Source organism: Trichechus manatus, unplaced genomic scaffold (assembly GCF_000243295.1).
Source record: "Trichechus manatus latirostris isolate Lorelei unplaced genomic scaffold, TriManLat1.0 scaffold00204, whole genome shotgun sequence".
In the NCBI taxonomy this organism is placed as follows: Eukaryota; Metazoa; Chordata; class Mammalia; order Sirenia; family Trichechidae; genus Trichechus; species Trichechus manatus.
The window spans coordinates 771,432-787,598 of NW_004444140.1; the positions used below are offsets into that span (position 1 = coordinate 771,432).

A 16,167-nucleotide genomic window follows, 5' to 3' on the forward strand; every position below is an offset into this window, starting at 1 on the left:
ATCCAGTAGAGTGGAAAAATTGATGACTCCAGAGAGAAAGAAGAATTGCCGACCTACACTAAGAAGTGAGAAGGGATGGGTCTAATGCAGGTGGCCCATGAGTGAAGCCTTAGAGATTAGCAGAGTAGTTCATCATTAAAATGATGTCATTCATGGATATTTAATACCTTAGAAAGATGCTCCTGACATACTGTTAAGTTTTTTAAAAGTAGATCATAAAATAGTAACAAGCACTAACACATATTGAGCACTTACTCTATGCTATGCATTTTGCAAAGTACCTTTTAAGCATTATCTCATTTAACCTCCCAATGGTCCATAAAAGGCACTCCCACTGCTGTTGAGTTAATTCCAACTCATAGCAACACTAGAGGACAGAGTAGAACTGCCCCATAGGGTTTCTAAGGCTGTAAATATTTACAGAAGCAGACTGCCACATCTGTCTCCAGGGTAGTGTGTAAAAATGGTGGCATGGGGTCATCAGACCTCTTCCTCTAACTTCACGTGGAGGAGAGAGAAGCATTATCAGCATCAATAGCCCAAGGCTGACTGTTATGAGGTGGCGGTCAGACATACCTCCTCTCTCCAACCTTTTTACCAATTCTGACACCAGCCATTCCCCCCCACAGCACTCTCTACTTCTCTGATGGGTTCTATAATTTGTTGCAATAGCCACACAGAACTCACAGACAATACTCATGACTGTGGAGTTTATTAGGGCAGTAACAGGTTACAGTTCAGGATCAGAAATGACTCAGGATACAGTTTTTTGATCAGGACAGCTTATTTTCAGCCATGCCCGCAGGCAGGCCTCTCTCTGGCCTCTTAGCCCTTGGCTCCTTGGCTCAGCCTCTGCCCTGTTTAGGCAGGTGTCATAAAGCTCTTCAGCTCCACCAATAAGTGCCCAAGGACACCTCACTCCACCAGTAAGCCTCAGCCCAAAGGCACTCAGCTCTCTTGCTCCTCGGTTTGGGAAGCCCACCACACTGTCTCCTGCGGGACTTCTACCAGTCTCCTGGTTCTGCTGCCTCTGCAGCTTCCATTTCTCTGCCACTGCTTCTTGCCTTCTCTCACCGTCTCCAGTGTTACAGCTCTCTCTCTGTCTCCTGGGTCTAGGAGGTTCTCAGCACAGGTATTCCAGGTCCAAAGGACATGCTCCACTCCAAGCTCTTCTTTCTTGCTGTGAGGTCCCCCTTTCCCACCTCTGCGATGGCTCATTTTAAGCCTAGTGGGATGGCACAACTGACCAATCCCCTCATTAGGGTTCCATACTCCTTATTTTCATGGTCTCACCCCCACAAGGGTACCATGCACCTTATTTGCATTATTAGCAAGCTGCCCAATCCCCTTGGTGGGCCACAAGCACCTTACTTGCATAGTCCCACCCAATTTCCATATAAAAGTGATCCATTGAAACGCAGAGTGGCTGGGTAGGTTCAAACCACCGACCTTTCAGTTAGCTTAACTACTGCACCACAGGACTCCTTCTCTAAAAGGCAAGAACTACATTATCCTCATTTTCTAGATTAAAAAATGGAGACTAAGAGAGGTGAGTATCTTGTTCAAGGTAATGAAGCTGAAAATAGTAGAACTAGGATTCAATTGCAGGCACCAGACTTGCAAGGCCAGTATTCCAGACCAGCACTGTCCCATAGAAACACAGTATAAGCCACATATGGGAGTTTAAATTTTCCAGTAGCCACTTTTAAAATAGAAAAAGAAACAAGTGAAATTAATTTTAATAATATATTGTATTTAACCAAATATATCCAAAATCATTTCAACATGTAATCAATATAAAATATTAATGAGATGTTTTACACTCTTTTTTGTCCTAAGTCTTTAAAATCCAGCATGTATTTACACATGACAGCACATCTCAGTTTGGACTCTAAATTTTCATCAGAAATTCTTGATCTCTATTTAGATTTCATAAGTGTGACAGCTGAAGAAGTAGATTCACATACTCAAGTTGCTCCAAGCACATGTAGAAGTTTTGCAATAACTGCATCAAGTACTCGTTTTTAATTTTAACTTGAAATTAATTAAAATAAAATTTAGAATTCATTTCCTCAGCTGCACTAGCCACATTTCAAGTGCGTAACAGCCACATGTCGTGTAGCTACCATATTGGACAGCATAGCTCCAGACTCTTAACTACCGTGGTCTCTTGCTTCTCTTTGCCAAGTGCTATCAACTTCTTTCTCAGAATAACTTTCACATCTACTCTTTTTCCTTTGCAATTCAACACACTTCTACCACCCTTAAATTCTTATTAATGTTTCACTATTTAAAGCAATGTTAATCATACCTGTGTTAGAATACCGTTATAACAGCTAATATTTATTAAGTACTTACTATGCACCAGGAACTGTTCTAAGCACTTTATGTATTAACTCGATTGTCATATTATATTAATGAAGTGGAATCTATTAATAGCCCCATTTTACAGGTTAAGAAACTGAGTCATGAAGAGATTAAATAACTTCCCTAAGATCATACAGTTACTGAGTGGAGGAGCTGGAAGCTGAACTCTGCCCATCCAGTTTTATCCAGACCCCATGCTCTGTATCACTATTCTGCCTCTCTCTCACAAGTATACATATAAAAACAATGGCTTGACTCATGAGATTGTAGTGGTTTTTATTATCTTTTTATTTACCTATATATTTCCAATTTGCAAATGAAAGGTGTTACTTTTGTAATTTTTAATTTTTTTTTTAAGTAAGTCAGATAATTATCAGCCTGGTTTGGTTTTAGTATACCTTGAGACAGGAAAATGGACACAATGACTTCTTAAATGTCTTTAGCTGCCAAGAATCTATTTTTTTTGCCCCCTCTGATACCAAACGAAAAAAAATATATCTTGCTACCCTATGAGAACTTTATGATAAGGGGAGAATTTTAATTTTTTTTTTCTCTTCACTAAACATGGCAGGGTGTTTTAAACATCCAACCTCAGTGGTTCCCAACCAAAGGAGCCATTTTAAGTCTGATACTTTTGTGAAATATTTCCAGAAAGCTCAGGGATCCTGAATCTTTTCTAGATCTACCCACTTCCCTGTGGGATCCAAACCTCAAACAACATGTTAGAACCAAATGTGGGAGGTAATGTAAGAGCCTAGAAACTATGGTGACACAGTGAAGCTGTGAGCCAAAGCCTCAGGACTTTTCCCCACCTAGTACAGGGGCTAATCACGCAGAAGTAGGAGTTGAGAAAGGCTGTAACTCTGCTCCTTAAGGCTGTTCTTTCTGCTTTTGGCTGACAGCTCCCACCATTCTCCCATTCTAAAATCCTAACAAAACCCTCACCTGGCCCTCTCCTTCACCCTATACCCAGTCAGTTGCAAAATCTTCTGAGCTCTACCTTCGGCATATTTTTCATATCAACGCCTTTCCGTTTATCCCACTGCCACCAGTTCAGTGCAGTCCCTTTAATTTCCTCTTTGATCTCAGTAAGATCTTCTGAACTGGCCTTGCCCTCTTCTCTCTGCTCTTACCTTTTGGCCTATCTCAACCATATTGTTTGTGTTACTCCACTCTGAGCAGGCTGCTGTCTCTGCTGGAAATCCTCCAGGGATTTTCCACTTACTTTCTAACTATTCTACTCTATTTTCTGTGGTACCCCACACCTACCCTACATTTCAGCCAACTGGTCTACTTGCAATTCCCAGGACCATTTGCATGTTTCCACCTGTGGACTTTTTCTCAGGTTCCTCCCTCTATTTAAAAAGCACCCTTCCTCCATCTCTGCCCATGGAAATTCTACTGATTATTCCAGAAGCAGGTCAAATGCTAACTGTTCAGATAAGTTTTCTTCCCGCTTTTCCTGTTAACCTCTATACTGCCACTCCTGCACTGTTTACCATATGCTATCTTATCTCATCACAATTTCTGGGCCATTTTTTGTGTACTTACCTTTTCCACCTGTCAACATTTCTTAAACGCCCACGCTATGTCAAGTGTGTAGTCACTTTACATGTGTTACCTAATTTAATCCTCACAACAGCCCTGTGAACTAGGTAGTACTATCTCCATTTTAGGGGCCCTGGTGGCACAGTGGTTAAGAGATACGACTGCTAACCAAAAGGTCAGCAGCTCAGATCCACCAGCTGCTCCTTGGAAACCCTATGGCAGTTCTACTCTGTCCTCTAGGGTCACTATGGGTCGGAACTGACTCAATGGCAACGGGTTTGGTTTTTTTTTTAAATCTCCATTTTATAGATCAGAAATCTGAGGCTGTCAGAGGTTAATTAACTTGCTAGAAGTAGCACCCTTATTAAGTGGCGAGTCATCATTCATTCCGTAAATTTTATTCCAATCCATGTCTGTCACATTCCAAAGCCCTGAGGACTTTTTAACATAGACTGAAATGTCCCTTTGGGGGCAATTAGCCCTGGAGCCGCAGGACAAGGCAGACTGTGTTAAAGACAGTTTTCTGCTCCTCTTATTTGGTTTAGATTCATTGTGTCATGGGAAAGACTCCTTTGGCTCTCAGTGAGCACTTAACCTGGGCTAGCAGAGGGCTAAAGAAATGATTCATGAAGACAAACACTATACAGGATGTTTAGTTCTACTAGCAACACTAATTATTATAAGACTCTGAAAGGAATGCCGAGCCCCAGCACTTATGCTGTGATCTAACTCCAAGTTCTCTACTACATCAGTTTAAGCTTCAGACTAAATCACTGTTTCATGGTTAGATCAAGAGGGATGCCTCAGCTGTCAGAAATAAGGCAAAGCCCATTGGTAATCACCACAAGGCTGGAACAGCATTGTTGTCATTATAGTCAGCCTTGGCCTGAGGACAGTCCCTGCCATTAATACCCAGCATAGGCTTATAAGAAACTCGTGTGGAGATTTAAGAACAGAGAAGGGCTAGTCTACCTTGAATTGGTTTTTGCCATTGAAATTTAGGGTTGGAAGCCCCTAAACTTGCCAGATCAGTTCAAACTGCCAAATGAGGAACATTATAATAATGGGTTTATTCTCTTCCTTATTGTTTTGGAGTTCAGGGGTGTTCAGTGGCCACTGTTTGTTCAAGGAAAGTGTAAATAGGACTTGCTGACGCCTGTGGCCAATGATCATGCCTCCTAAGTCATTTTCCCACTGGTGTGGGGTGTGGATCAAATGGTAAAGAAGCTGAAGCGGAAATGGGGTTAGGTAACTCTATGTTCTGTTTTCTAGGTAGTTTCTCTTTCAATCCTCAAAGTGATCCTTTTCGGGTATTACTATAATGCCCTTTTTCAGGTAAGTGCTCTGCTGCTAACTGAAAGGTTGACACTTGGAACCTGCCCAGCAGCTCTGCAGGAGAAAGACCTGCCAATATGCTTTCATAAAGATTACAGACAAGAAAACCCTATGGGCTATTCTATTCTCTCACATGGGGTCGCTATGATTCAGAACTGACTCGTCAGTACTTGACAACAATAATATTGTTGTAATACACATTCTACAGATCTAAAAACTGCCAGAGATGACACATCTGCTAAGGAGCAGGCAGGGTCTGGAACCCTGGCATATTGGTTTCCACAGCTTTCCACTGCCCTCAGCTCATACTTCATGGCAAGACGTTTTTGCTTAGGCAAATATTGGTCATTTAAATAGATTTGACAGCAAAATTTGTATACAAGTTGGAGTTCTCAAATATTAATATGCCTTCCTGTCTCCAAACCAGCATAATACTAAGTGTTTTATTTCTTAAATGTCTCACATTTTCCATAGTGACAAAGATTCTCAACAAGAATTAGCGGCTGAGCTGTAATATCCTTACTTTCCACTCAGGAGACTTCCACCTTTGGTTCTTAGGCAAGTGGACTTGCTTGGACTGGTTATATCAGTTGGTCAGACCACAGGCCACCGAAGCCACTGAGCCTCGGTCACTGACAAAATCATCCTGTTCCTAGTCATCTCTGAGGCAGGTCATAAAGTGTCTGGGTGGAAATGTAGATGACCAGAAGGTTGTCACTGAGACTGATAAAAGTTATCAAATGTCCCGTGACTGGGAGTCACTTGTGTCATATTCATGAATGAAGTCAAAAAATTCTCTTCCTCTCCCTCCTCTTTCTTCATACTCTTATGTTGTAAATAGTCTAATAGGTAGAATGCCTTCAAAATAACGTATCTCCATATGGGATGGGATTGTTGTTGCTAATCAGTTAACACCAATAACCTATTAAAAATATTTCAACTTCTCAAAACCTTATGCCAAGTTTGACATTTGGGATTACTTTTATAGTTCCAAATTCTTGACGTATTATGAAGTCTTTCACATTTCACAGAGGTAAGAAAACAACTTTTATTTTGCCTTCCCCAATGCAGTTCTTGTAAATATGTTATTGCCGCCTCTGCCATATGGTTAAAAAGAAGTTACCCAGAGCACAACCAAAAGAAACGTTTGTTATCTCAGGAATATAGAAACTATTGAGATTTGTTACTCATACATTTTTGTGTCCTTCCAAAAAGAATTTTCAAAGGCATTTTTGTTTGGAAGCTATTTACTTCCTATTGTCTGAATTATGCTGCCAGCATTTTAGAAACACCTTGAAAAAGACGGCATATGTCAGCCACAAGACCAGAGAAGGAGAGCAGAGAATGGCAAAAAGTAGATATTAAAGAAAAGGTGGGTCCTGTGCCGTCAGATACACTAAGCAAAGTGCACAGGAGAGAAGCAAAGCTATAAAGAGGATCCACATCTAGCAGTCTGCAAGGTAACTGGATGTTTAATACCGAGGGGAGAGAGTTGATGGGATCCTCTCTCTCACCTCTCCTACCCGGAGACTCCCCTCTCTGAAGCCGTGATAAAACCACAAAGCTTCCCACTTCTCCTCACTACTTTCCCGTGGCCTTCCTAACTCCTTTCTCTTCCCACTTCTCCCCTCTCCCACTTTGTATTTTGGCCCCTCTGTACCTAGTCTTTTGTATTCAACCACTTTTAAGGTCATTTCACCCTAGCTGGAAAACAGCCCACGTCTTCTTCTTCCCTCGTTCCCAAGCCCAGGTCCCTCCTCTCCTTGGAGCTAGACCTCTCTCCCTGAGTTCAGCAGCCCAAGCTATGAGGATGATCTATTTCTTGAGTCTTCCAGTGGGCTGGCCTCTCCATGACGCCAGCCTGCTCCTCTGCCCTCCCCCCACGCTTCACTCCCAAAGAAATCCAAACTCCGTGGCCTCTGAAACTGTGCCTGGGTCTCCCAGATCTCCGCCTGGGTTCACTATTTTTCTGACCCAAGCAGAGCCGGGTCGTGGGGGGACATACCTCTTTGCAGGCGTGAAGCTCCTGTCCCGTTCCCTGGGTCACCTGGAAGGCGGTCCCAGCCCAGAGCAGCAGCTGCAGAAGCCGGCTTACGCGCCGTTCAGTTCTTCCCCTGCCTCTGGCAGAGGGATAGAGGCTGCGCCCGGGCTCAGCCATAGCGCTGTCCTTACCGAGCGCAGCAGCGGCTCAGGTGCTGCGGCTGCCACTGCTGTTAGCCCGCAGAAGGCGGAAAAAGGGGGAGGGAGGTACACAGGGAGAGGATGCAAGGGGCTGGGCTCGCTCCAGTCACCTCCCTGCGGCTACGCCAAGGCCGCCCATCCTTCCTCCTCCCTCCTTCCTCTTCTCCTCTTCCTACCCACGTCGCCTTGGCAACCGCCTCCTCTTTCCCTCCGCGCGGGTGGGGCAGGGACCACGCGCGCCTCTGCCGCTCACCTGCCGGTCGCCATGGCAGCTGCCGCCACTGGCGCGCGCGGGTAGGCATGCTCGCGCCCCTGGTTGCAACCAACCCAACAGGCTGGCGCAGGGCTGGTGTACAGAACGTGGGAGAAACATCCTCCAAGCCATCGCCACCAAATCCATGTTTTTTACTGCTCTTTCGGGCCATGGGCTATTTATGAGCCTCTCCCATTTTGCAAAAGGATCCCTGGCGGTGCAAAGATGAAGCCCGGGCTGCTAACCGAAAGGTTGGCTATTTGAACGCACCTAGCGGCTCCGCAAGAGAAACACTTTGCAATCTGCTTCTGTACAGATTACAAAAACCAAACCCGTTGCCGGCACTCGATTCTGACTCATAGCTACTCTATAGGACAGAGCAGAACTGCCCCATAGGGTTTTCAAGGATTGGCTGGTGGATTCCAACTGCCGACCTTTTTGGTTAGCCGCTGCGCCGATTACAGCCTAGAAAACCCTATGGGTCAGTTTTACTCTGTCACATGGGGTCGCTGTGAGTCGGGAATCGACCGGGTGACACCTAACAACAACAATTTTACAAACATGGCATTGGACAAATACTTAGTAAGCATCTAGCATGTGTGAAGCAACAGAAAGAAAATCGAGACGCCTCTCTTACCCTCCAGAAGTCATAGCCTACGAGAGTGGCCCCAGTAGGTGTTACCTACTGCTACAGCAGTTTCCAGAGATCTGACTTCTATGCCGCCAACTCCATCTGTGCTTTTGCAACCGGTTCTATGCGCAGCCCTGAGGTTGGTGTAGTTAAACCGAGTTTAAGCAAGGCGAGTTTGCCTCAGCCGGCAATTTTCCAAGCATCAACACACGGGGGCTTTTCCGTCTCTTGACATCTCAGTCTCTCATTGCTTTGAAAATCGGAAAGCCTTTTGCTAGGTGCAAGGGAGAAAGAAATTTCAGAGTCATCTTTTAGGTCTTCTGTCCTCAACTGAAGCCTTTTGCAGAAGTCCTGTACGGTGGGAGGCCAGCGTTTTTCAACTGAGGATCCGGAGCGCAAACCCAGGGCTCTCAGGCACGCTCTGAGACGCTTCCCTTGCGCATTCCCGCCAGCCTCCTGTCCAGGGGACTCCCGCGTTGAACCGCCAGATGGCGCCCCTCTCGGAGGGCATTCATCTGAGTCATAAATGGCGGTGCAGTTGCCTGGCAACCGAAACTGGGTGTTCCAAACAATTGAACCCGGGATCCTCCGCGAGTCAAGGTTGTGTTGCAGCTGTATAGACCTCCCATCCCTCATAAGAGCGTTTCGCTCGCCATTTAACCATGTCTCCCACCCGAGACCCCTTTCAGCACCCTATGTTGGATAACGATGACTCATACTTGGGAAAACTACGGGCTTCCAAGGTACTGTGGTTTCTGGCGCAGATTCCCAGTAGGGTGAGCTGCACTCTTTCTGTCGGCGTAACAGAGATGCTAATTTAAAGGACTCTAGTGAGGACACTTCAGTCAGACACCTGAGAAGTCTGTTTTCTGCCTGCCTCCATGCCCGCACATTCTGGTCAGCTGATGTTTCAGAGGTGATTTTGAGCAGAGGGACGCAGAGCCCTAGTCTAGAGGAATAAGTGACTGTCACAGCCCAACCATGCTTTAAACATCTGTCCAGGGCCAGTTTAAAGCATGTGAGGGCCGTAACATGCCTTAATCCAGCCCTGGACAGATGTTTAAAGTATGATTGGACTGCGAGGGCCATAACGGCGGAAGAGAGATGTGGCAGTCAGCTTCCTAAAGATTACAGCCTTGGAAACCCTATGAGGCAGTTCTACGCTGTCCTACAGGGTCGCCATGAGTCAGAATCAACTCAATCCAGCAGTGGGTTTTGTTTTGTTTTGTTTTTTTTTTTTCCCGAGGGCCATAAACATTGATAATCTGTGGTGCGCCCTCCCCTCTGTTTACTCACTCACGCATTTCAACGTGATATGTGAGTTATATGTATACGTGTATGTATTATGTGTGTATGTGTTTTACCTATTCATGATATAACTTCTTTTTAAATGCAACTGTGGTATTAGCGATTAAACGCAAAAGTGATGTATGCCATTTTAGTGGAATGAGATTAACTGGATTATAAAAATTTTAGTGAATTCAGGGTACTAAGATTTTTACTATATACCACATTTTCTACAGGAAGAATATTCCACATATTCTAAAACAAAGAAAATAAGTCGGTGAATTTAGTTGTTTCAACAATCGATGTAACATTCTGTTGATCTCCCACAACAAAAAACTGACTTTTACCGATTTTGGTTTTAAACAGCTCATATTTCAGTTTTGATGTTTATTTCATAATAGCTGCTATAATTATAAATGAACAAATGAAAAGATGTCATAAAGAAAAATTTAATGATCAGAAAACAAATACTACAACAAATTACTGTATTTTATTTTTAGATAGCTCTTTCATCTCTAACATGTTATAATTAAAAACATTTCTTTCTATTCTTTGATGTTATAAATTCTTCAATGATTTTGTCACAATTAAGCTACTGAACAATGTCTACTTCCATACATAATAAGGATAATGAATTGAGTCTTTCTTGAATCGTCGTTGTATGCTGAGGTTTTTTAGTCTCTTTAGGGATGAAAATGATGGTTCTGTTGTGCAGTTTGTGATCATTAAAATTAGGAGTATGTGTAAAGCAATTTCAACATTGGAAAATATGCATTGTATTTTATCTTTTATTATGTAATCATACTTTCTTACATGAGTAAAATTTGTCTTTTCTGAATCTGTAAACTTAGTTCTCATGTAAGAATGAAATTCTTGCACTTCTCCAGAAAGGTTTCTGTTAAAGTCATCAGGATAAACCTGCACTCGTTTCATAGATGCCTTCATACATCCTTCATCACATATAGCCACATTGTATAAGAAGGAAAATCTATTTGAAAGAACTTCATACACTTTTGTCCTGCTTTTCATGCAAGATTCAAGTGTGTCACTGATGATGTAGTATGTGGTTACATAAAATTGATCCCTAGCACTCAATACTTCTGGAGCACTTCTGTCCTTTGCTTGTTTCTAATGCTTCTGTGATGATGAACTGCTTGATAAGCAGTATTTGGCAGTGTAATCGTTAAGGTTTTGTGTCAACTTGGGTGGGCCATGATTCTTGGTGGTTTGGCAGTTATGGTGTAGTTTGGCAGTTGTATAATGATATAATCACCTCCATGATGAGATCTGATATAGCATTATCACTCCATAATGGGATCTGCTATGAGTAGTCAATCAGATGAAAGGGAGTTTCCTTGGGGATGTGGCCTGTATCTAATATAGATGGACTTTCTGTGGCCTTTGCTCACTCTGGATCCTGCAGATGGCTCCTGTTCCTCTGACCTCCAGTTCTTGGGACTTGAGCTAGAAGCTTACCTGCCGTCTTGCCTGCTGATCTTGAGATTCATTGGTCTTCACAGCCTGTGATCCAGAGCCCTGCTATCTGACTTGCTGATCTTGGGTTCGCCAGCCCCTGCAGCTGTGTTAATCAGGAGAAGTCTCCATCCTGACCCACAGACTTGATATAAATCTCTCTCTCTATATATATATTTATACGCTTTACTGGTTTTACCTCTCTAGAGAACCCAGGCTAAGACTGCAAGTGGTTCTAGAGAAACAAAATTGTAAGGATGAGTTTTCTAAGTTGGTTCTCAAGTCTGGTTAGTCTTAAAGATGTAGATGACTCTGATTCCAGTAGTAAAGAGGGCACTGCTAATCCATGGCATGAGGTGGCCATAGAAATATGCAAAATATCACCACCAATAAATCAGGTATTGATGAAAGGCAAGGCTCTGGGTAATCACATGTTTAATACTTTTCTACAGTTTTTTCATAATGAGAAGTATAAGAAAGTTGGCTGGTTGGTCCTACTTTCCCTAGACAGAGTGGTGAAAGAAAGAGATGAGCTCAGGACTTCAGAGTCAAGGCTCAAATGCTGCATAAATGATCTCAAAATTTCCACTTGTACCTTGAAACAAAGACTTATTTCTTGTAGTAACAGAGCAGATATTCCCAAAAACAAAACCCAGAGTCTTACTGTAAGAGTGATGAATTACAATGCCGACTGAATTCCCAAGCTCGAGGGGCGTCTGAAGTTAAAGTTAGGGCATTGATTGGGAAGAAATGGGATCCTGAAACTTGGGAAGGGGACATATGGGCAGATAACCAGGGAGTTGGGGACACTGAGTCCCTAAATTCCATTGAATCGCTCCTGCCAAGAGAATCAGCCCTCTTACTCCCGTCTGAAGACATTACTCCATCTTTGTCTGCTAAGCCACCTTCCCCAGTAAAACCATTAGCCCTTCCACCTCCATCTAATGAGATTAACCCAGCTGTGTCAAAAGAGCCTTTGTCTGAGTCATTGCCTAGGGCATCCTCTCAGGCAGATAACTTACAAGACAATGCCAAATGTTCTCAAAACACATCCCCACCACCCATTTTTGCTTCTAGACCTATAACTAGTCTTGAGTCCCAATGAGCCCCAAAAGGTGAAGTACAAAGTGTGACCCAGGAGGTGGTATGCTACACTCCAAAAGAACTGCTTTATTTTTCTAATATGTACAAACAGAAACCTGGGGAATATGTGTGGGAATGGCTATTAAGGGTGTGGGAAAATGGTGCAAGGAACATAAAGAAGGATCAGTCTGAGTTTATTCATACGGGCCCACTAAGCACAGATTCTTCATTCAGTGTTTCAACTCGAGAGGTTAGGAAAGGATCTAATAGTTTATTTGGTTGAGTTGCTGGAGCATGAATTACACGTGGCCTACACTACATCAAGTTGAAGTACCAGACCTGCCTTAGTATACTGTAGAAGAAGGTGTCCAAGGATTAGGGAAATTGGCATTTTAGAGTGGATTTATCAGGTTAGACCCACAGACCCACACATGGAGTCCCTACAGGACACATATTTTACCACAACGGTAAGGAACAAATTTGTGAAGGAAGTTCCAGCATCCTTGAAGACTGTTATGATTGCTATTTTATGTTAGTCAGAAATGAGAGTGGGAACTGCCCTAATTGAATTAAAACACCTCTACAATGGGGCTGATTGGACCCCGTGGTGGTAGGGGACAAGTGATAGCAGTCAGGGTCGACAAAGACAAAGTGGGGGTGGTTGCCATAATGGACAGTGGAGTCAAATCAGTAATCAGAATAGTCTGAAGCATATGGACTTATGATGTTGGCTACTTAGTCATGGTGTCCTTAGGAGTGAAATAGATGGGAAATATACTAAATATTTACTTGATCTGTATAAGCAGAAGAATTATAGTTCAAGTCAACAGCAGTCTAACTCAAATCACCAGAATAGAGAGTCATGACCCCTCAGTCTATTCCCAGACTTGAGCAAGTTTACAGACCCATAACCCTTTGAATGAAGGGGAGACTGGGTCCCCTTGAGAAAGGACGCCTCTATACTGCCAAAAATGTATGCCGTTAATCTTTCTCCCAGCCATCCCCAAAGGGATCTATGGCCTTTTACAAGAGTGACTGTTCACTGGGGAAAAGGAAATAATCAGACTTTTGGGGGATTACAGGATACTGGCTCTGAACTGACACTAATTCCAGGAGGCCCAAAACATCACTGTGGCCCACCAGTTAGAGTAGGGGCAAATGGAGGTCAGGTTATTAATGAAGTCTTAGCTCAGATCCATCTCACAGTAGGTCCAGTGTATTCCCAAACCCATCCTGTAGTGATTTCCCCCGTTCCAGAATGCATAATTGGAATAGATGTACTCAGCAACTGGTGGAACCCCCACATTGGATCCCTGACAAGTGGAGTAAGGGCTATTATGGTAGGAAAAGCCAAGTGGAAGCCATTAGAACTGCTTCTACCCAGGAAATAGTAAACCAAAAGCAATATTGCACTTCTGGAGGGATTGCAGAGATTACTGCCACCAAGGACTTGAAGGATGCAGTGGTGGTGATTCCCACCACATCCCCATTCAACTCACCTGTTTGACCTGTGCAAAAAAAAAGATGGATTTTGGAGAATGACAGTGGATTATTAAACTTAACTAGATGGTAACTCCAATTGCAGCTGCTGTTCCAGATGCATTTTCACTGCCTGAGCAAATCAATACATCTCCTGGTACCTGGTATGCAGCTATTGATCTGGCTAATGCCTTTTTCTCCATACCTGTTTCAAAGGACCACCAGAAGCAGTTTGCCTGCAGTTGGCAAGGCCAGCAATACACCTTCAGTGTCCTACCTCAGGGCGATATCAACTCTCCAGCCCTATGTCATAATTTAGTCTGCAGGGACCTTGATCACCTTACCCTTCCACGAGACTGGTCATGCTGGTCCATTATATTGATGACATTATGCTGATTGGACCTAGTAAGGAAGAAGTGTCAATAACTCTGGACTTATTGGTAAAACATTTATGTGCTAGAGGGTGGGAAATTAATCTGACAAAAATTCAGGTGCCTTCCACCTCTGTGAAATTTCTAGGGGTCTAGTGGTGTTGGGCATGTTGAAATATTCCTTCTTAAGTGAAGGATATCAACCACATATACAAGACTAAATGGGCACACCAGCCCAGGAGCAAGGAGAAGAAGGCAGGAGGGAATAGGAAAGCTGGACGAACAGAAATGGGGAAATCAAGATTAAGAAGGAGAGAGTGTTAACATGTCGCAGGGTTGGCAACCAATACCATAAAACAATATGTGTATTAACTGTTTAATGAGAAATTAATTTGCTCTATAAACCTTCATCTAAAGCACAATTTTAAAAAAGTGGAAAAAATAAATAGAGTGAGGGATAAGTTATTGCATCTGGCCCCTCCCACAACTAAAAAGGAGCCACAACTCCTAGTGGGCCTGTTTGGATTTTGGAGTCAACATAGTCCTCATTTGGGTGTGTTACTTCGGCCTATTTATCAACGGACTCAAAAAGGTGCTAATGGGGCACAGAACAAGAGAAGACTCTGTAACAGGTTCAGGCTGCCACGCAAGCAGCTTTGCCACTTGGGCCATATGATCCGGCTGATCCCAATTGTGTGTGAAGTGTCAGTGGCAGATAGAGATGCTGTTTGGAGTTTTTGGCAGACAGCTGTAGGTGAATCATAGTGCAGACTCTTACAATTTTGGAGCAAAGCCCTGCGATCTCCTACAGATATCTACTCTCCATTTGAGAAACAGCTTTTGGCTTGTTACTGGGTCTTAATAGAGACTGAACACTTAACCACAGGTCATCAAGTCACCATGTGGCCTGAGCTGCCCGTCATGAACTGGGTGTTGTCTGACTCACAAAGCCATAAAGTTGGACATGCACAGCAACACTCCATCATTAAATAGAATTGGTATATACGAGATTAGTCCCAAGCAGGACCTGAAGGCAAAAGTAAGTTGCATAAGGAAGTGGCCCAAATGCCCATAGTCTCCACTCCTGTCACATTACCTTCCATCTCTCAGTCTGCTCCTGTAGCCTCATGAGGAGTTCTTTATGATCAGTTAACTGAGGAAGAGAAAACTCATGCCTGGTTATAGATGGTTCTTCGTGATATGCAGGCTCTACTCAAAAGTGGACAGATGCAGCACTACAGCTCCTTTCAGGGACCTCCCTGAAGGACAGTGGTGATGGGAAATCCTCCCAAAGGGCAGAACTTTGGGCAGTGCACCTGGCTGTTCACTTTGCATGGAAGGAGAAATGGCCAGATGAGCAATTGTATATTGATTCATGGGCTGTGGTCAATGGTTTGTCTGGATGGTCAGGGACTTGGAGGGAACATGACTGGAAAATAGGAGACAAGGAAGTATGGGGAAGAGGTATGTGGGTAGATCTCCCTGAACTGGCCAAAGAAGTGAAGATATTTGTGTCTCATGTGAATGCTCACCAAAGGGTGACCTCAGCAGAGGAGGATTTTAACAATCAAGTGGAGAGGATGACGCTTTCTGTGGAAACCAGTCATCCTGTTTGCCTGGCCACTCCTGTCATTGCCCAATGGGCTCATGAACAAAGTGGCCATGATGGCAGGGATGGAGGTTATGCATGGGCTCAGCAACATGGACTCCCACTCACCAAAGCCAACTTGGCTACAGCCACTGCTGAGTGCCAAGTCTGCCAGCAGCAGAGACCAACACTGAGTTCCTGATATGGCAATATGGCACCATTCCTTAAGGTGATCACCGAGTAACCTAGTGGCAGGTTGATTACACTGGACCACTTACATCATGGAAAGGGCAGCGTTTTGTTCTTACTGGAATAGAAACTTACTCTGGATATGGATTTGCCTTCCCTGCATGAAACGCTTCTGCCAAAATCACCATCCGTGGACTTACAGAACGCCTTATGCACCATCATGGTATCCCACCTAGCATTGCCTCAGAACAAGGGACTAACTTCACAGCAAATGAAGTGTTGCAGTGGGCCCATGCTCATGGAATTCACTCGTCTTACCATGTTCCCCATCATCCTGAAGCAGCTGGCTTAATACAATGATGGAATGTGCCTTCTAAAGAAT

The 16,167-nt window shown here is 43.7% G+C and overlaps 1 protein-coding gene across 4 annotated transcripts in view; it reads right to left on the minus strand.

The window, feature by feature from the left end:
* The window catches only part of ELAPOR1 (endosome-lysosome associated apoptosis and autophagy regulator 1), a 104,865-nt gene extending 97,435 nt beyond the window's left edge, over window positions 1-7,430 (minus strand). For 2 of the 4 annotated variants that reach the window (XM_004388036.2, XM_004388035.2), the window contains exon 1: window positions 7,256-7,408. In XM_004388036.2, coding sequence (XP_004388093.1) covers window positions 7,256-7,408 — 153 coding nt within the window. Of the gene's footprint in view, window positions 1-7,255 lie in introns of all 4 variants that reach the window. The other 2 variants (XM_004388037.2, XM_004388038.3) reach the window with 2 other exon arrangements.
* Between the last annotated feature and the right edge of the window lie 8,737 nt (window positions 7,431-16,167).